We start from the raw sequence: 23038 nt of genomic DNA on the forward strand, positions 1-23038 counted from the left end.
AAAATTATAGAAGTTGTTATAATGGTACAAAAGTCAAATAGTTACCTAAATATGCCTGCAAATAAATCTGTCAAATTTCAACCATCTACCTCAATTAGTTACACAAATTCTTCCAAAAGGCTTCTGAAGAAAGTTAAACAATGTGTATTTACTAAAAATATGGGGAAAAAGGCTGTAATAGCCTAAACGTCTAACCAGGATACATACAGTATAAGTAAGTTTACCAAGTTTAATTTGTCTACTTCAAGTGATTCTTGCTTAACGTTGAGTAAACAGTTTTTGTCCAAAGAGTTTAAATCTTTAAAAAAATTGAGAAACTACTAAAATGGCCCAAACATTTCATCTAACCACACCATCTACATCTAACCACACCATCTACATCTGCTCTTGGTTATAACTGAATAACATTTACAATTAAAAATCTTGCATAATTTTTTGTGGTTGTTTTAGTAACTGTTCCATGAATATTCTGCTTTCCAATATGCTTATTTGTAGATTATGGGTTCGAGTCAGTTGTCTCTAACAGACCGAGATTTGGGATCTCACTAACTTAAGGAAAGGACAGAGGTAAAGCTAATTGTGTTCTGGCTAAATAGTCTTTTATTGATTTTCAAAATACACTAACACTTTTCTTGATAAATACATGTACCTATACATCATGTGTTCAGTCTGGAGTTTGTACATTTTGGCTCAAATCAAGGCAATCAAATGGACACCAATTTGTCCATCAACAATTGGCAAGCTACCAAGGTGCAAATCAACAAATAAAGGAGTAATTTAAAGGGCAGAGGTGGAGGGTCAAATTAACTTCAGAATTGTTAACAATGAACTGGACAGTTTTCTGTTCTGACACCAAGTGTGTGGGCCACCCTACTACTGAAATATTTACCCCAGACTGTGACATCATCACTGATATTAATATCCCAATGGAGGCCTGATTCAAGTTTTAGAATATCTGTGAACTTTTGACTCCCTAGTGAAGGATGTTATCTTTGCTAAAAAGTAATGAACTTACTCTGACCATCACAAACCTGACATGAAAATGATTTTTATAGAAGCCTGTACCCTTCCTATGATATCTGAGTAATTTGAGCACAATTATTTAACACCTGCGGCATTTTACTATTTATGGAAAGCGAGACAACTCCTATCAAGGAAGTATCATATTTAATTGCTATACAAGTTTTACAATCATCTGACACTGATTCCCATTCACTTATCCTAATGAGAAACAAAAGACTTTTAAAAAACAAAAATTTTTGCACTGAGAAAATAGCACAAACAAAAAAGTTTTTTTTATATATAATCTAATCAGTGATAAGAAAAATGGAGGATATGATTATTTCTCTCTATCCAATCCACCTGGTCTTTATTGATTTTATTTTACATTGTTTATACAGAAATATATATATATATATATATATATATATATAAATAACAAAATAAAATGCAAGCCAAACACTGGCTACTTTCAGAATAGAAAACAATCATAATTTACTAGATTCAGATCTCTGGATTAAACAATTATTGCCCATCTGTTTGAAAGAAATATATTTTATGGAATCTAATTTTTTTTACCTTTAAATTTCATTACAGGTGAATTTGAGACAAATTTTTACACCCTTAGGATATAATTTTATCTGATAAGAATACAGGTTTATTTGAAATGGATGAGCTTCATAAAGAATTTTAGCAAGTTTTTACTTTTACCATTATTAATAAATTAACAGGTGCTATGCTCCATCAGGCCAGAATTATGTTGATGTAAATTTCCCCCAATAAGCCTACAAATTTATACAATGCATTAATGAAAATACACACACACACACACACACACACACACACACACAATGAATAAACCATGAAGTGGTCTTTAAAAGAGCAAGTGGTCTTTCAATAAATATAAATATGTGTTATTCCTAAATAGGACCTATGGGATACAACCTTTACACAAAGGTGGTCATTATATACAGGTGGTCGCTGAAGCAGGTTTAACTGTATATTGCAATCAATGCCATATACAGCAAGTTTTTACTCATGTTATAATGGATACAGTATATTCAAAACATAAATTTAAACCTGAGACTAGCAAACATTGTGACTGATAAATCCCATACCAAACATTCAAAAAGTGATATTTTGTTCTTCATTTCCACCTGACTGCCCCTCTTTAGGACTGATTAGGTATGCTAGGTCATGAAAATGGTTGGCTTTGTCAGGGATAAAGAGGAAAATTATAAACACTGTGGTTGTTACAGGTTCAAAACTCAAATAAAATGCCAGGTATAATAACAGATAAGATCTTTATGACAGAATGCCCTATTAAACTTTGACTAAGATCATTCATAATCTTTACATCTGAATGTTGCTTGTGATAATGTTTAGAGGAATCCATTATAATTTAATTTGTTACTGTAGCAAGCGCTTCCTGCCAAGATTAGGAAAAGGTGTCCACTGGAATGCAAGGCCTGCTGAAACTGACTTGTATCCATGTATCTGTTATTAAACACTAATTACTTTTTATAAGAACCATTCAGAAATTACAGATTAATTCAAACTGTCTTTTTAATTTCCCAGACGTTACATCACAATATCCTAACTTTAAGTAACTAAAACCAAACTTTCAACCTGTATAATGTGTAAAGAATATTTGGGGTTGGAGAAGGGCATGGAGTCCTCGAGGGCAAAGGAACGGAACATGAATTTGTTTATATGAAATAAAGTGGATACTAAATTCAATTATCAGCAAGTAATTTTTGTCCCCATGTCTATTTTTCTTTTGTTTTGCAAGTGCTGAATATGCACAATATTCCAAATATGGCCACAAATTTGTAATTACTTAAGATTTCAGAACTTCTTACAAACTTGAATCTTTAAGTTTTTCTAACCAAGCTTGCTCAGGTTCTAGTCAAATTTCTGAAAATGAAACCTGACAAGCTAAAACTTACAAAATACAGATATTTTACAAATTTTGAGTGGAGTTAAATATATACTACATCAAGCTTAAAATCATGAAGGCTAGATAAGTTCATATATTTTATAATATATACCAAAATGGTGCAGATATTTAAAACTTAATAGTTTCTTATTTACTGAGTATTAAATTTCTAACTTCTAGATGGTTTTGATAAGCACTGAACACACATAATATTTTGTTTGACATGAAGTCATCAACTTTACATGAATTCTGCATTAAGTATTTCACAAAGTAATTATATTGGCATATTAATTTCAACCATCACAGAATAATACTGTTGGGGACCTTTTTATGAACTATAACCATATTGACAGAATATTTCACAATAAATACATTTTGGATATGTAAAATAATACTGCAGACCAGTCTAGTATATAGCATGCATAAGAGGAGCATTGAATTACAATGTATCAATTACAACGCACAAAATGGTGCATTAGATTTACAGCTACACCAGACTTATAACTTGAAAATCAGTGAATTACATTGTATTTCTTGACATGATATACAGGCTCATAAATTGCTTTGTCAAATCGTATAGCTTATCGTGAACAATATTAGGAGGGTGAATATCTGCAAGGTAAGTACGCAAAACCCAATATAAATATTTTTTAATGGCTTCTACACCAACCCCCTCCTAATAAATGTCACCAATTTTTATGTCAATACTTACACCTGGACAGCAATGAGAACAGTCTGAAAGGCAACAAGTTTTTGCACATTTGTGTTTTTACATTTTTTTTAGTACTGCTCTCAAAACATGAACTTCCCAGCCAGTTAAGATTTATTAATTTTATTATCTGCAATTTTCTCTATTAATTTCATCAGATTAATGCTAGTGAATGTTTTATTATCTTTGCATATAGCAATATACTTTATGAAATGGCATGTAGTGGTTCCTTATTAACCCCACCCCTCAAAGATCCTATTAAATTGGTTCAATTTGGTTTCATTACTGCTACTTCATTTATTTCGCTTTATTTTAGTGCTGGGCTCCTGAGAGCCAATTTTAACAATTTCACATCATTAATTACTTTTTTCTGAATACTCGGATATACCAACAAGACACGTTACTTAAGAACAGTTCTCAGTACCGTTTGCCAACAATGACAAAGGAAAACTATATTCCATCCATGACCACTGTTTCAAAGATGGATTATACATCATTACAAAAAAAATTGCATACTATTTTACATCTGAATTCTGATTAAACTGACAAAATGTGCAATGGCCTTTCCCAGGAAAATAAAGAATTACCTTGCCTACTGGCATTATTACCACTGAACAATGCATTCTGCATATTTCAAATTGACTTTCTAGTACTTTTTCTAAGTATGGAAAAGAAACACATTTACCTAGAACTAAAATGCATTTCTTCTAGACTGTCATGGAGTGAATTTTATCAGCCTACGATTTCTAAAACTAGACCCAGTCTAGATTCAATCCAGATCCAATCCACAAGTACACACCAAATGCTTCCAATAAGGGTAAATTTAAAAAAGCAATTACAGTGATGACCCTCTCCACAATGATGATCAAAAGAGACCATAAAAGTGACCTGTCTTATAAATGAGGGGGCCTTATACACTGTGCTGCCTTATAAGTAAGGGTGATGACCCTCTTTATAATAATGTTCGTAGAAGTCATAAAAGTGACATGTCTTAGAAATGAGGGCACCTTATAGAGAGGGAATCCTCAAGTGGTAAATTATAAGAAAGAGTACCTTAAACAGCGATGGTCATATAACTGAGATTTCCTTGTTCTGAGGGAGCCATACAAGTAACCTTCTTTACAAGTGAGGGTACCAAATATGGAGTTAGTACTAAAAGTGACCTGCCTTATAACTGAGGTTTCTTTGTATTAAGACATGTTCCAAGAAGTCTGTGTACTGAGAGCACATTCAAACAAAAATACAGATTTAAAATTATGAAGGCTCCATTATAATTGGTTTCACAAACCAAGAACATAAAGCGTAGTGAAATAAAGTAATACTGATATAACGAAATGTGACCAATTTAAAGGGATTCCTGACAATCTCATTTAACATTGGGCAGTGCTTTTAAAAAAAGGGGTAGTGGTAAAAAGAAGGGCAATATTGTGAGAGACCACTGTAGCCGCAAGCAATAAGAGTGTGGAATTAACACAATAAGCATCCATGGCTGAATTGTTTAAGGTATCAATAGGTCTAACTTGCTGATTGATATTCAAATAAAACATCCATAGGTTATTCAGGCTTACAAAGGTCAAGGTTTTAACTAAGCCCTATAAAAAGCTTGAGTTTCATACTCTAAATAAGAAACAACAACTACCTGCATCATCGGTTCACACACACACATTTCTAGAAAACACGTCAGCTCCAGCCCACCCCACCCCCACCCCCTGTTCTCCAGGTTGAAAACCAGTAAGACCAATGGAGACAAGTACAAAATAAAAGGATGTTCAAAAAGGGAACTCCACTTGTTTCAGGTGCTGAAGCCTGAGACTCTGGTGGCATTAATTATAATGTTCCCACAAAATGAGTGAATAGTTTTGCATTACATTTCTATAATGAATGGAATTACCCATGAAAAGTGCCATGGCTGCATTCAGAATGAACAAAATCAGTTTTCTTATATTACAAAAGGACTGATACTGTAGCTCTGGAGACTGGGGATTCCTTCTTTTCGTTCAGTTTTGAAGAAACAAATAAAAAGTGGTTATGATTTCTCAGCTGTATTCAAAACTATCAAATTTCTTTACAAATGACCTGAAGCAAATTACTGTGGCTATTGAATGATACATAATTTCATTCTTCTGATGATATTTTAGAACCTGTTCAATATTCTCAGGACATTCCATGAAATGTAAAGGTTCCCCACCCCCATGATTTTAATCTGAAACTGATCTGATAGTCATAATGTTGATGAGGTTTTTTTTTTAGAGAACCTGTCCATGGGAGTTCTTCACATTATTACAAGTAATAAAGAAGCATGGAGGTTGGTGCATGTACCTGCAAAGTTTGGAAATCTAATTTTGCAATATTATTCATGTTATAGTTTATTGTGAAACAAAAGCAAAAGTGCTGAAGTGTCCTCTTAATACAATTCATGGACTATACAGAGGTTCATAAGCTGAAGGTGACCAAAAGAAAGCACGGTCTAGAAAAATTATAGAGAGAGAGAGAGAGAGAGAGAGAGAGAGGGGGGGGGGAGAGAGAGAGAAATAACCTCATTGACTATGCAAGTACAAATATTTTAATTTGTAAAATGTTGCATCAAATCTATTGAGGATTTTTCCCCCCTTTAATATGCTCATGTCCTTCAACTTTCCATTAACATTTGCCAAATATAAGTTTTTGAAGACATACCCACTTAGATGATGAAGCATTAAGAGAAAGAAAAAAAATCTTTTTACTTTCAAAAGAAATGACCAAACAAAATAATACAAATGTCCTAAGGAAAACTAATTTTGCAACATTGTAACTACACAGGACCTCACAGAGGCACCTTATTCTTCAAAGTTCCCAATATTTGACATGTATTTGATAACCTTTGCAAGGTCAACCCATTCAAAGAATGGGGGTAAAAAATCTGTACAATAAATCCATGCATTTGCCAAGTTTAGCCTTGATCATTTCTTTTAGAAAAAATAATTTTGTGTCGATCAAAAGATTTGCTCATAAGATCTATGGCCCTGAATAAGTGGCTGCGATATAAATTATGATATCTATTCTTTGTTCCTACCTGAGTATTAAAAATAAAAATCAATAGCATTGCAGGATATTTAGTGCAAGAGTACATATCTTGAGGTTATATAAACTAATGATATATGACTTGTGACAGATGTTAAAAAACTTGATTAGATTTTTTTGAAAAACACTTAACTAGATTAAAAGATGTTTTTGAACCTATTCCCAACCCTCTCCCCTCCTTTTTTATTGACCATGACCTACAATTTGTTATGTCTATTGACAAGTGCATTGACCTGCTAAACTGTGCATAAAAATATTTGCAAATTTAATTGTAAATTCAAATGTCATATACTTGACCTCTGACCTTTTACCACTGACACTTGGGCAGAAGCACATACATTATACCCATCTTACAAATGGCCACAACATAGCAGGTTAAGAACCCAGTTAGTCAAATATCAATGCCCCATCCAAAACCTCAGGCTAAAGAAGAAAGAATTAGGAACACAAAAATGGTATCAAAATATATAGCCTACATGGATATAATACTCTGAATTTGCAAGAATGGTTCTGTTATTACCCTAAGTAACAGGTTCATCAGGAATATGTGGCTTTCAAAACCTTGATCTGAAATAGTAATATTCAGTTTTTAAAATGATTCTCTCTGTATTATAAAGAATTTATTTTTCACAGACAAAAAGCATGTTATCAAACTGTACTGTAGAATGCTTAAAGCAAAGAAAAAAAATCACAATTTATTATTTTAACTTAATAGAAAATAACATTAAGCATTAAGAGCTCCCTTTCATTTTGTTCTCAGAAAAGAAAGATTATTTAGAACCTAACAATTCTTGAATAAATCTCTTTCAATGCTTAAATGTCAGTGCATATATATATATATATATATATATATATATATATATATATATATATATATATATATATATATATATCTTTGTGTATGTTTGTATCACAAGGCTCTAACAAGAGTGGAGGCACTATCAGAAATCTAGCCAATTCCAGAGCTGTGTGGGATAACAGGCACTGCTGTTTATAAGACAATCTCCAATATGGAGGCTGTCAAGTATGAAAATCACAACTATCATCTAGTATTGTGGGCAATAACTGCATTATTTTTCTCCCCTGACCTATCATTGATAGAAGATGCAAACACCCCTGTATGTTTCTCAACATGTGCAGGCCAGAATTTGATAAACATAACAGAATTTGATAACTGATGGAGAAATGAATGTGATAAAAGGGCTGTAGCCCTGATAAGATGTTGATGAAATTTTCCAGAATCACTACAATGCTCCATAGCTGTAGATCATATTGAGGCCAACTGGGTCTCAGCAGTTTAACAGCAGGAAACTATGGGCTGGCTAGGGGTTTGACAAATTTGTTTATTAACCAGCTGTGATGCTCACAGATTCCAACATAAATTGATGAAATCACTTAGCCTGCTCAAATAGCAATGGTAGAGATGGAAAGAGACATGAGAAAAATAACAAGATAGTTAAGTAAAAGATTGATGAAAAGCCAACAAATCTTTAGGGAAGATAGGTTCCATACTTAGAATGTTCTAGCTGTGTGGTACATACACTAAAGCTTTGGAACTGGGAATATATAGACAACTAGGCCTGGCTAATGGGCACTGATTTCACAAAAATTGTATTAATAAAGGGAAAGATAAAATCATGATCTGAGGATATCCTTTAACAGAGTGAATTTTTTGCCCCTTGCCCCTTGCCAAAAATGAAATCTCATTATAACCTTTAAGACTAAACTGGACAGTTGTTGTTGTTGTCTTTGTAGGGTTTCACACCATTTTTCAGCACACGATAGGCTATACATGGCGGCCAGTATTAATGGTGGAGGAAGAACCTGGGAAAACCCCAGAAAGAACCACCGACCCTCAAGAAGCTACTGGCAAGCTTTCTCACATACCCGCATTGGCCAAACTAAACTGGACAGACATCAGTTAGTAATCAAGTTTCTTTCTCCACAGACAACCTTCAAGATAGGGGCAAAAAACTAATCAGTGACCTTAACCTTGGAAATAAAACCCTTGAATTTAGTACAAAACATAGTATGACGTACAAGTATACCAAAAGTTTCGTTTCTAAATTTAAAATGACTTTAAAGTTATGGGGTAGAGGGGGAAAGCTTCATGAAAATGTAAAATCTTGATCTGTGACCTTGACCATATGTCATATTCAATATAACTTCTAATGATGACGTATATGCATACCAAGTTTCAACCTTTAATCTTAAATTATTAGCAGAACTGAAAATGTGATATGGTAATTCTGATCTGTCACCTTGACCTTAATGATGGGATCCCCAAGTTGGTATGTGATGTGCCTTCTACTGATCATGTATAAGTATACCAAGTTTCCTCCCTAAATCTCAAACGGCTTTAATGTTATACAGCAGAAGTGAAATTAAGTTGAAAACCTGAAAAAAATTAAGCCTGACCTTAAAGAGAGGATCCCCAATGTGGTAACTGAAACTGCTTGAAGCAATGATATGCAAGTACAACAAGTTTTGTCCCACAATCTCAAATGGCTTTAAGTTAAATACAGTGAAGAGAAATTATGACGAAAACATAACGTTGTGATCTTGACCTTGAATACAGGAATGTGACACACCTTCTTGTGATGATGTAAAAGTATACGAAGTTTCAACCCTTAATTTACATGCAACTTTAAAGTCGTACAACAGAAGGACTGGGATGCAAATTAAAAATATTGAGCAATGACTTAACTGATGACAGGACTCCCAATGTGGAATACAACACACCTTCAAGTGTTAACATACAAGTATGCCAGGTTTTCTTCTGATGTCCTGAATGGGGAAAAGTGGACAGGAGAGTGTGATGGCAAAATATAAAATTCTGTGTCACAAGCTTAACCCTGATGATAGCCCCCTCCCCTCAATGTAGCATGCAACTCATCTTCTGTTGCTAAGTATACTAAGTTTTATCCCTTAATACCAGATTATTTTAAATTTATACTGAGGAAGGGGTTTTAATGACAGCAGGGAAGAATGGCAGAAGTACTGATACTGTGCCTCTCATTTCCTGCTTCTTCCAAAAGGCAGGGGAATGACAAGAACATTTGAGTATGCACTGATGTGACTACTACAATATGGAGGGAAAATTTAATTACCCGTATTAGCGCAGGTATTCACACACACATACCAAAAAAAAAAAATGTGCCAAAGCACTTCATTTACATATGTGATAAAACCCATAAATATTGTTTATTTTTCATGATTTAATAATTAATGTATGAAGTTATAATAATGACATTATTAACCAAGCATCCAAAAGGCATAGAGATGCCTGTTGGTGAAAACACTGTAAACAGGTCATCAGTAATACAAGTTGAACAATACACAGCTAGCAATGATCTAACTTTATACAGGATGGTTACTTTTACCACATGTGAAAAGGCCATATTCTCCCACTGGGCAGAACATTAAAATGGGGCATGCCATATACCTATGACATGGCCACCAGTGATAGGGAGCAAAAGCCACCTATGACATGACCACCTATGGTAGGGAACAGAGCCACCTATGACAGGGCCACCTATGATAACAAAGCTCATGTGAAACTGCACAACTTACATAACAGACCATCCAGAAATACAGGATTGCTGCACGAGTCATCAGCTCATTTATCAACAATACAAACAGGACTATTGTATCACTGTATCAAGTCCAGGCTAATTAGAATGAAGTAACACTGGGGCGATATCACAGCTGCTGAGTCAATGTGGTCTGGGCAGGATTCAAACACATACCCTTCTAGTCACAAGTTTTTGGCACACTAACCCCTAAAAAACCACCATGGCTGCCACTTGTTCATATAAATATTGTCCAAAATTATTAAGCCTCCTTTCATTTTAATCTGTCACTGAGATGATGTGACAATTTCCAAGGGTTCGTTTCCCTGTCTTTGAGTGTGCATTTAGTGTACAAAGGAACCAAGGTAAAACTAAACTTGCTAAACATGCAATCTGACTGGAGTGCCATCAGAGAAGCTGGGTGGTTGGTTCTTGACAGCACCCTCCACACATCAAAACTAAGATAAATGCCCTTCCCAAAGCCACATTATGGCCGCTGACCTAGGCAGGTATCAGTCACATGACCCATAGATTAAAAGGTGACTTGTTAGAAAAATCTATGCATTTATATATATATAAAGAGAGACGAGAGATGGGGGGGGGGCTGCAGGTAAGACAGAACATGACATAATACTTAAAAACCTAATGTGACTCCATGGCCATGCAAAAAGGTAGTGCAACTGGTAGGGGAAAGGCTCAGAAAGAAAGAAAAAATTCTTTATGAAAATACGTAGTCTAAGTAGCCCATGCCTGTTTTAGGCTGGTCTATTGGAGTTCAGAGTTTATTTAATTTTTTTAAAAATGCATTAATACACTGCTTTTCCCATCTTTGACTAACAAAATATGCACAATGTTGATAGCTTCAACATGTGTAGAAAAAAATAACCTTCAAATAAAAACAAATTAAAGTCTGCCATTTAGAACTAAATGAATGGACTGTGCATAGAGCAACATGTAACACCTGTGACTCTTCTCTTTTCCTATGAATTTACTGCTCACTTCCATCACATCAGAATACAACTGTTTAAAAAACATTTACAGGTCAATTTTATCCCTGTCCTGCCCTCCAGTTTAGTAAAACCTGATAATAAACTTTCCCATCAGCTCTGAGCAGACAGATATTTTGGAATTTTAATGCACACCAACTTGAAGTTTCTTTCCAATTTTCAATACATCAAAACAATTTCCTGTTTAAGCAATTTATCAGATTTCAAAACCAGTTTAGACAAGTGAAGCAGAGTTACTTTGTTAGATATGAAGGTATTCCAAATGTTTAACTTCCTGTGTTAAAAAGGACCACCCAGACAATTTGTAAACTCTCTAATCTATATACATCTATATTTAAAGCTTATCTTAAATATTATACAAGCAGCATACCCTAATCCACCTTAAACATGTCTAAATCATAAATATTACTTCAGTCACAATGAGTAATCAAACAAATATATTATCAACAAATTTATATGATTTTATTTCAGTTCTAAATGAATAAATGTTCTGATTCATCAAATGAAACTGTGAACACGTGTACATAACCTCTGGATTCAGGACATAGTAGTTTGTATATTACATTTTTAGCAGTCCTTGGAGGCCAAAATAGCCCAGTATTCAAGTATAAAATCATTTCTGTGCAACTGAGAAATTTATGCATTTTAGAAGACAGCCTCTCTTTGTCCTATCTACCTTTTAATTTGTTTGAAAGTTAAAAACTTTAATATTTAATTTTTAATAAAATTAAAAACACTTTGCTTAATGTTCGATGTCGATGGATGTATGGACTCATAGACGTAAAGATGGTCAGGTGTGCGAACAAATAAAATGATCACTAAGACCTGTCACCATGACAGACTTTACAAAAATTACTAATGTTAGTGGTGCGATGTTAATGATTTTAATTGCAGAAACAATTCACCATAAGCATTCCCCTTAACAATGGGCTCTAGGTCTCAATACCCATCCCAGCTGGTAAAGTGGTCAGATGTCCACCTTTACAGACCATTCAATTCTCACCTCTGTCAGTGTGCCTTGGAGTCTTGGCTTGGTCAATATGGATATATGAAAAAGCTTGACAATAGGTTCTGATGTGGGTCTGTGGTTTTTCCTGGGGTGTTCCCAGGTTCTTTCTCCACTCTATACGGGCCACCATGTATAGCCCTCTCATGTGTTGAAAAATGCAGTTAAACCCGCAAAACCAAACCTCAATTCCATCATATTATAAAAAATCAAATGTAAGACAAAAGATTTGATGTGTAACAAGCAAACTGCAGGAACTGAAGTCCCCAATTTTTCACTGGAAGTTGCAGTGTTAGGTTACATTGGTCATACACTAAATGAGCTCTAGCACATTTCAAATGGAAAACACTAGTGATGATGCAAAACACTGACAGCGGACTTCTCAACCATATATTGTCATACACAAAATCTAGGTCCAACATTCATTGGCAGTAAGGCCAATAAAGGATGACACATTATGCTGACACAGAGCTGCTAATATAACATTTTCTTCAATTCCATATACATGTATTAATTAAATTGATTACTGTGTGGACACAAAAGGGGGTAGGTCCAACAATCAGTTACCACATTTCTGCTAAATGTTCAAGCAGATAAAATGATGAAATATCAAACCAAGCTGATTTGTCATGAACATAAAGTTTCACAACCAACAGAATTATTAGACAGGAAGGAAAGTTGGCATCTTTGGACAAAGAACAACTATAATTTTGCTAAAAGATGTTACGTGTTGAACATGCACCAATAGCCCCCCCACCCATAAAAAACATAAATGAGGTGTCCTTAATATCAAGGTGCCTCCTAATTGTGTTTAGAAACCAATAAGGGTGTAATTTATGTGATAAAACAAAGTTGGTGCCAAATGACAACAAAACCCATCCAAAAGTCTTACCAACATTCAACTGAACACCATATTTAGTTAAAATCCAATTAAAATGGAGTTACTCTGTAGAAATTGAAAAGAATCATTCTGAAAACCAGGAGCAATAACTCTAATGAATTAAAACATAAAATAGTGTACCTCATACATTGTCCAATCTATATGAAGCCATCAACCAAACTCTGGTTACAATCAGATCCTAAAATTGACCACCAGTGGGGACTTTGGATGCAAGTTGTCTACCCATCAGGAGCTATAAATTTAAGGAGTTGTCTGACCATCATCCAGTGTTTGTGTGGAAAGGAAAGTGAGTGGGTCTGTAAATCAAATCTGCTAAATGATGCAGAACACTGATAACAGAACTCATCCAAAATCCCCAAGAAAACAAATCAACATACAATCTGGCTGAAATCTAATAATTACCCATATCATGATGCAGTTGATCTGACAGTCAATATTTATAACTGATGACAAACATGGATATTTAGACTTGACCAAAGTGTCATAACATTTAAGCTGCAAACCAAATTCTGTTTGATATACAATAATAATACTGAGTTACTGTGCAGAGGCAAAATGTGTGGCTCTGAATGTATGTGGATATAACCTCAATAAATGGTGATGCAAAAAACTGACAATCAAACTTGGCTATGGTTTCTTCAACATGAAGCTGCAGACCAATTCTGGTTAAAATGCACTAACAATTACTGAAATTATGCTGCATTAATGACAGTGGGTGTCGGTATGCAAATTGCCTTCAGCCCATAGACATGGTGCTCAGGTCCTTCTGTCTAATCCTGTGCTTAAAAACTGTATTTCAATTAAATTAAATTGAAGATTTTAAATTCTGACATTTTCTGTTTTTTGTCTTAAGCACTGGATGTGCAAACACCAAAAATGTGCATATCATTTTATCCTAACATCCCCATTCATCTGATACATGTGCTTTATTCAATAACGAAAGTCATCAAACTACCGAATCAGAACGATAAATATGACATGTTTTTCTTTTTTCCATGCCTGCTAATGATTACCAGCAACAATTAACAAATGTGTTGCAAACAAATTAAATCTTTGTTTTCTCTCTTTCTTTTCAATCACTTTCATTGTGTGGTCTACAACTCTCATGATGGCACTGCATTTTCCATTTGTTTTGGCCCTTCTGGCATACAGTATTTTTAGCAGCTTCTATTTGTTTTGGCCCTTCTGGCAAACAGTATTTTTAGCAGTTTCAAAACCAAATCAGTGGGTCGGACAATAAGGGGTTACAACTCTGATAATGAAGAACATAGAAAGCTGACAATCTAGGTGTCATTAGTATCAAACTACATAACATATTTGGTAGATGCCCAAAAATAAATGAGAGGAATCGTAAGATATTTGCTGACACAAATATACACAACCTCTCTTAAATCTCACCCCAGTACCACTGAGTTAAGTGCGTAGTCAAAAAAGGGTATAACTCTTCTGAAAACATTGTGATTATAATTAATAGTCAACATGTATACCTTCTACTGACAACCATAACATGCAAAACATTTCACTAAATCTACTAAAAGGAGTACCGTGATGGGACTGTAGCACTCTAAAGGATGAAAAGAAATTTCTGGAATTCAAGACAAGACCATTTCTTACTTTTAACTGCCAAGTAGTTGACACCATTTCTGGTGTTATTCATTGACAGCAAGATTTTCAAACTAACTGATGTTGTATATATATATATATATATATATATATATATATATATATATATATATATATATATATATATACTGATATCAAATTTACATCATTTTCATTATGGACAGATCAGACATCCCATAGTGCCAAATAGGCATTGTAATAAGAAGTATTCTGGCTGGAAACCCAGGGTGATATGATATTCTGTTACATATAAGTAACAATAACAAGATTTCAAGATGGCTGCCATGGATATCAGATTGGCACCATTTCCATTTGATAACTACTAGACATTACAAGTTGTTTTTTTGTGAAAGCACAATATTAGTAATACAAGCCACGTAGGAGATGCAGCTATAACAAGATTCTCATTATGGCCATTGTGGCGGTCATATCAGAAGTCAGATCTGCACCATTTTCATTTAGGATCAAGCAGACATGATTCAGTGACAACTCCATGCCGATAAGAAAATTCATTCAGAAGTAGTGCTAACACAATATTAAAGCTAGAAGAAATCCTTCAGTGAAAATCCCATGTTGATATGAAGATCCATTCTGGAGAAACAACAATAACAAGATTTTCAAGACTCCCATTTCCAAGCAGCAACATTTTCCTATTGGACAACTAGACAGACATCATAATTAGTCTTCTGGTGAAACCCCATGTCTCTGACATTCTGTTCAGGAGGAGTGGCAACTAAGATATTTATGATTTCTAACATGCAAACCATATTGGATCAACACTATTTTCATCTCGGACCAAGCTGCATGGGTATGTGTGCACTATATGCATTTTGCACATTACTTATCTCCAGTTTCTTCTATATGATGGAAGCAACCCTTCAATGAACATTTATTTTATGTCTGTCTACCTATTATGTAAAACATTCTAATTTATACATTACATTTCTTGCAATGAGAAAATAAATACATATATATTATATAAAATGACTCATGAAATATAAGTAATGTACGATTGCAAACTTGAACAACTGTAGTTACTATCCTAATGAACGCATAAAAACCCCTTTTTAACAACGGTAGTTACTATCCTAATGAACACACAATAACCCCTTTTTAATAACTGTAGTTACTATCCTAATGAACACACAATAACCCCTTTTTAATAACTGTAGTTACTATCCTAATGAACACACAATAACCCCTTTTTAATAACTGTAGTTACTATCCTAATGAACACACAATAACCCCTTTTTAATAACTTTAGTTACTATCCTAATGAACACACAATAACCCATTTTTAACAACTGTAGTTACTATCCTAATGAACACAATAACCCCTTTTTAACAACTGTAGTTACTATCCTAATGAACACACAATAACCCCTTTTTAACAACTGTAGTTACTATCCTAATGAACACACAATAACCCCTTTTTAACAACTGTAGTTACTATCCTAATGAACACACAATAACCCTTTTTTAACAACTGTAGTTACTATCCTAATGAACACACAATAACCCCTTTTTAACAACTGTAGTTACTATCCTAATGAACACACAATAACCCTTTTTTAACAACTGTAGTTACTATCCTAATGAACACACAATAACCCCTTTTTAACAACTGTAGTTACTATCCTAATGAACACACAATAACCCTTTTTTAACAACTGTAGTTACTATCCTAATGAACACACAATAACCCTTTTTTACAATTCATCACCAAACTTTATTAAATGTAGCCTCTATCTTTAATAAATGAAACACAAGTGCCAGTATAATTACTGCACTGACACCTATTAACTACTGTGGCATAACAGGTTAATGGGTTGCTTTTTGTGTTTTTTTTAACTTAAATCTGGAAAGATTCTCAATGCATTAGTATATAAACTGCATACAAAATTTATTTACTTACTACCCTGACACTTCTTTTTCAGTTATATGCTCCACCTTACATGCAAACTGGTAAAACAAATTTCTTAATCTGAACTGAATAATTAAATAAATTAAGACATTTGAATGTGGTATCAAATAACACATCTAATTAGCCATCTTACCCCAACAAGAGCCCAAGTGACCCATAACCCCTTCTGATCCCTTTTTTCCTTCCATGCCAACTGGGAACTTGAACCTAACTGGCCCAACTGCTGGAGGAAACTATGTCAATCCCAAAATTGATTTATAGGGAGTAATTTTCCAGCCCATTTCCACTGATAAGTCCCTTATTTTCATCTACCAATTCCTGTTATCAATTACACTGCATTGTGTTTTCTTCCCATGACAGAGGCCACCCAGGCCTTAAGGTCAAAGGTCACAGATGAAGGCTGGGAGATGTTTCATCTATATCTATTTTCTAGTTGGTTATTTTCATTCTTGGCCAGAAAAAGGACATGTTTAATGCTAGGGTTGGGTTACTGAAATGTGTCAGTGTGGGAAGTTTATGACTGGAACTTTACTCCATCAGTGCTGGACAATCTGAAGGAGGTTACCTAGGGGAAATGGGAAATTCCTGAACATACTCCATACTTTAATTTGTTTTGTTACAAACATTACCTGTATACTTGATTGGTTGCTTGGGTGCTGTTGCTGTTGTTGTTGTTGTTGCAGTTTCTGTTGCTGTTGTTAACAATGCACCTAATAATAAAAATAAAGTTATTCCTCAAAAAGCAAAGATTGCAAGATCAATGGATATATTGTAAAACTCTTTCAAGGTATAAACTAGGAAGACTTTCTGACATTTTAAAAACAAGAAATCCTTCAGTGATATATCTTAATATATGGAATTTTATTTAAATTTCATGAAATGAACACAGAAATCAAACTTCATACCTTTTTCCAAAATGTGCAATACTGTTCTATAGATTGGTATTTTCAAATGTATAACAGTAAATAATGGGATCTGTTTAACTAAGGTAACAAGGATGAAAACCATATTGAAACAGATCTTAAATTTGAATAATTTCTTGCATTTTAATAGCTGATACTTGGTACTTGTGCAACAGTTTGCCCACCACCTACAAAGATTGGTCTTGTCATGTGGGGGATCATATTTAACAAGGTAAATAGAAGCTTAAAAATATTAAATGCAAACATTCTTCAACAATAAGTTTCTTGCTTGCCCTGGTCTAAGCCAATTTATCTTAATATATGGAATTTTATTCAAACATATCCTCCTACTATAGTGTCACTTCAGTGGAATATAACATATTTACATATCTGCGATGAAATCTCACCAGAGAACTGCCAAATTTTTCCTGTATTTACCCACTCCCTTTCATTTCAATGCAAGTTTTTATAACTAAGCCCTGAAGAATTCTTTTTTTAGTTGGGGGCTATATATCAGGAGGCACCATTTCTTTGCCCTATCTAAACAAATGAAAGTATTCTTTTGTCCTCTTTTGATAGCCCCAGACAAAGATTTATCAACTAAACAGTGCTAATTGGTCACTCATTTATGTTGATTATGTAACAAAAATGCTTTACAAGGGGCAAGGTTTATAAGGACTAATTTTCAAGCATGAATAGATTACAGAAATAAAAAGCCCTACATTTTCTCATCAATATACAGGAAATTAACTTTTCTTTGTGTTCTGAAATTTTGGAATGTAGATATCTGGTGTGGAAGGCAGGGTTATTTTATCTGGGTTATGTCAGACTTGTAAATACAATGTATTAACACATGTAAGAACATCAGCTTAGTTGTATACATTTACAGTACTGGTACAACATAGATGACCAAGCATGACTTCACAACAAATAGAAATACAAATTCTGTTTTATGTACTGTTCTTGAATTGATAATAAGTTAATTACTCCCAATCTAGCAAAAAACTTCAAGTAATCCTTGCTAAATTATATACAAAGAACTAGTTTATTAATAAATATAAATTATAATGACAAGTGTTAAAGTACAAGAAATAAATAACAAGTCACAAAATATTAGAAAATTTGCCTTTATTACTCATAATGTAATTGCAGGGCAGACATTGTCAATTCTAATTTCTTCTTTTTTTATAATAACATGTTAAAAGCACAATCACAACCTATAATTGACAAATTATAACTGATTAAGCAAATTTTCCACAGTTACTCAATAAACACTACCTAGTATTTTATTTGTTTTTATTATAATTAATGTAGTCATGTTGATTAATGACAGAAAGTTTTTTCTTCCTTCATGTAGTTTGCAAAACAGTTTTTTGGGGAGCAAAAATGCTACTAAAGTGCATTATTTAGCTTCCATTAAACAAAAATTAATATAACTGTACTTTATAATTTTGCCTTTTTATCCTATAACGTTTATATCATTTTTTTCCAGTGGCTTTTTTCCCTGAATTTCTTCTTTCAATGCAATTATAAATCTATGCCTACATTCACAAAATCTGCCTTTCATAATTAATCTGAAAGACCAGACTAATGTGGAAATTAGGAAATATTAGCTGATGTGAATACAAGAGATATTTTTCCACAAGTATGAACTTGCTGCCAGCCTAATAAGATTACAACCACTTTTCAATGCAAACGCCGTTGTCACGCCAAAGTTAAACAATCCCCGTTCTGCTAACAAGAAAAAGTCATGGTTATCCAAATGCATTTGCAAGCAATAAATTTAGGATATATGTCATCCTGCTGAATTGTTCCCAATGCAATCCATGGAACTAGAATTTAGAAAAGGGTGTTCCAGTGGAGACTGAAGAGGGGGTGGGTAGAAGAAGAATGGGAAGTGACACTAAGTATAATAATACTTGTCCTTTTGTGAATTGTCAGATACACCACTGCAATACAATTTAAATCCTATGACCATTGATAAAATCTAAATTCATCACTTAACGATACTTCAGTCTAATTCTCAACCTAGAGTGTGAAATCCTACATCTCCATACATGTATATGACATGAGCATGCCCCTTTTCGAGAAATTTCTAATTGTAAACAAAACATCTTCAAATTTCAAACATGTCAACTGCTAATGAAGAATATTAAATATTACAGCTGGCCCAAAATGTTATTAGGGGCCCAAAACGTTATTAGGGCCCAAAATGTTATTAGGGGTAAAAGAATGTACAGTGTATCATTAATTTTGCTGTTTGAATAATCAACATCAATACTAAAGATGGAGAATAGATACAAAATGATGCTTGCCATATAAATGTTATTTATCTTCAACCATTAATAATTATTAGCCAATGTCTCCATATTCTTTATGTGTAACACACTGTGATACTGGTATTTATTATATTGTAGACTGTGCATAGCAATACATATCGATATTGGGCAGTCATATGATTTCGTTACTTTAGATTTGGCATGTGTACAAACTTTTCCATTACATGGACTCTGACCCTACCAATGTGCCCCTTGGTGCATGTGCAATTTATTATTAATCAGTTACACAAAGTACATTTAAAACTGCCCATACCAAATTACGGCAAAACAGATAAAAGGATATTTGACAGAATCCTATCGGTCTTTTTGGCCCCATAATGTCCCCTATATGCAGGGCCTATATGACTCCTAAAACAGTTAATAGAACTATACAGATCAGGGGTCGGCAACCTATGGTATGTATGCCACAAGGTGGCACATCAAGATGTGTTGTGTGGCTCATGAAGGGCAGCCAAATATCTCAGTTTTAACAGTGTTACTCTCCTACTGATGGCACATGCTCATTCATTTTGTAATTATTCCAGAAAAAAGTGGCACGCTATGTAAAATAGGCTGCTGAATCCTGATATAGATAGATCCTGTATAAGCACTCATAAAGCCCCCCCATACGACTCCTTCAAAACAGTAGATAGAACTATATAGGCACTATATAAGGCTGCATTACCACCACCCCTCCACCATATACAGGCCCTATATGTTCATGTTAAAACGATAGAACTATAAAGGCCCTGTATAAGGCCCCATATAAAGTCATTTATACAGACTGTGTTGCCAAACATACCTGTTTTACAGTTAATTACAACTAAATATAATTTCAGTTTCGAAACATTGTACATAATTCAGAAATACAATTTCATTAAATAAATGTCTGTCTACTTTATACATTTCAGCATGTTTCCAACTCAGGACATTGAGAGTTACGAGTAAAATGCATAGAAATATTGATATCCACACCTGCAAACATGAACATATATTGTAAAAACTACAACCTTTCTCTATTCATTTTCATAAATGGTCATAATAAATCTTTAATTTGATAGTTATATGACAACAATAAAGATGATTGTATTGGTACATTGTACTGAGTTCATGGGATTTAACACAGCATAGGATGATGCAAGTTAATTAATAAAAATGTCATGAAATGGGTGTTTTCACATTGAACCTATAATTAGGTCATCAGTCATTGTGACCCATTGGCCTTGGTCTCTGCCTTAAGCCAATGCAACCAACCTTTACAATGCAACTGAACTTGGATCTATAACACGGTGGATATGAAAATACCCATTTAATAATAATGTTCTTAATTCCTCTAAATCCCTGGATTAAAAAAAAAAACACCCCAGCTACACTATGCAAGCATTCATTTTTCACTTTCCACTGACTGTGTTATGATATTCCCTGATAAAATTTACGATAAGTTCCTCAAACATGCTACAATTTTCTTCCTATTTTTCACATAAAATTAAATCCACATAACGCCCAAAATCGGCCATTATAGGGTGCGAAACATACATCACTTCAATCCAAATAATCCATATCAGTCCTGCCATTATATTTAATCTGGACATTTATATTTCTTAAAGCTAAACTGACAACTCGCAAACCATAGATCAAACCTTGGAAGTCTGGTGGTCCAAATCAAATCGAATATATCAATTTCTTTTGTGTCTTTGACAACTTCAAAAATACATTTGCAAAGCAAGGAAAAATCCCAAATGCCAAAGCCTTATAGTTCCTAGCTACAAAGATATTTCTATGTTCTCCCCTACAGGGATCATGAAACTGACAAATGTGCCTTATTATAAAAATATATATCTTTGAGTACATTAAAAAAATCTCACCAGTTGTTTGCAGCAGCAGTGTGGTTACAGCAATTATAAGACAAGAATGCATTCAAATTTAAACAGTTATTTTTATTAAGAAGACATAAAAAAAAAATGCAATAGTTTGCCATGCTGGTTTAAATAGTATCTTCTGACAAAAAACTGACATACCATGCTGAATAAACAAGAGCTGAGTGCTCTTCCCAAGAACACACCAAGGAAGCTCACCTGGCTGGCCCGGGTGGGCATTGAACCCGCAACCCTTGGATCATACTTCTGACAGTCTACTAAAGGAGCTACCAAGGACCCAAAAAATCTAGGAAATAGTCCCAAGATTATACACATTTATACCATCTGTCTGATCCCCCTATCCAACTCATCAGGAATGAGTGAAATATTGCATGAAATATAATTTCAAACCAAATAATTTGTCACCCCTTTCATGCTTATAATTAGACACATATTTAAAAGCCTATCCTAAGAATGGAACCAACAGTAAATTTTGTTGAATGCTGTCTTATGTCTTACTTGCTTTATCTGTAATCCAACAACTTGGCATAGCCATTTTACCAAAAGTTGGTCACTACAACTACAATTTACATTTTATGTGTTAACTTGAGAGATAACAGTAGATCATAACAGATGTACTGACTCCCATGTCCCCATTACACAAAAGATTTATTGACTCCCATGTCCCCATTACACACCAGATATATTGACTCCATTGTCCCCAATACACATATTTATTGACTCCCATGTCCCCATTAGATAACAGATTTATTGACTCCCATGTCCCCATTACACAACAGATTTATTGACTCCCATGTCCCCATTACACAAAAGATTTACTGACTCCCATGTCCCAAGTACACAACAGATTTATTGACTCCCATGTCCCCATTACACAAAAGATTACTAGCTTTATCTACTGATCTTACAAATGCAGTCCAAAACTGCTTCACTTCATTGAGAATATATAAGGGTGCATTAAAAAGATTTCATCCAAAGTGACGACTGCAATATTTATTTTCTGCTATCACAGAAACAAATGTGACAGCATCTCTACGTACTACTACTTTCATCCCAGGCTACACACTGATTTGACCATGTTACTTGTAGTCATGCTCTACCATCAGATGGAGAAACCCCTACATATGTCTACACTTGTCAGTCTTTTAATGTCATTTTTTACCCTTACACAGAACAAAATCCAAGTTTCATTATCTTCTGT

At 34.0% G+C, this 23038-nt stretch overlaps 1 protein-coding gene across 2 annotated transcripts in view; it reads right to left on the bottom strand.

The window, feature by feature from the left end:
* Positions 1-23038, bottom strand: part of LOC149779811 (sal-like protein 3) — a 109361-nt gene that overhangs the window by 71189 nt on the left and 15134 nt on the right. For both annotated transcript variants that reach the window (XM_089936476.1, XM_089936475.1), the window contains exon 2: positions 17370-17450. In XM_089936476.1, coding sequence (XP_089792602.1) covers positions 17370-17450 — 81 coding nt within the window. The remainder of the gene's footprint in view (positions 1-17369; positions 17451-23038) is intronic.

Source organism: Sinohyriopsis cumingii, chromosome 16 (genome assembly GCF_028554795.1).
Source record: "Sinohyriopsis cumingii isolate HCF-2022 chromosome 16, ASM2855479v2, whole genome shotgun sequence".
NCBI classification, from domain to species: domain Eukaryota; kingdom Metazoa; phylum Mollusca; class Bivalvia; order Unionida; family Unionidae; genus Sinohyriopsis; species Sinohyriopsis cumingii.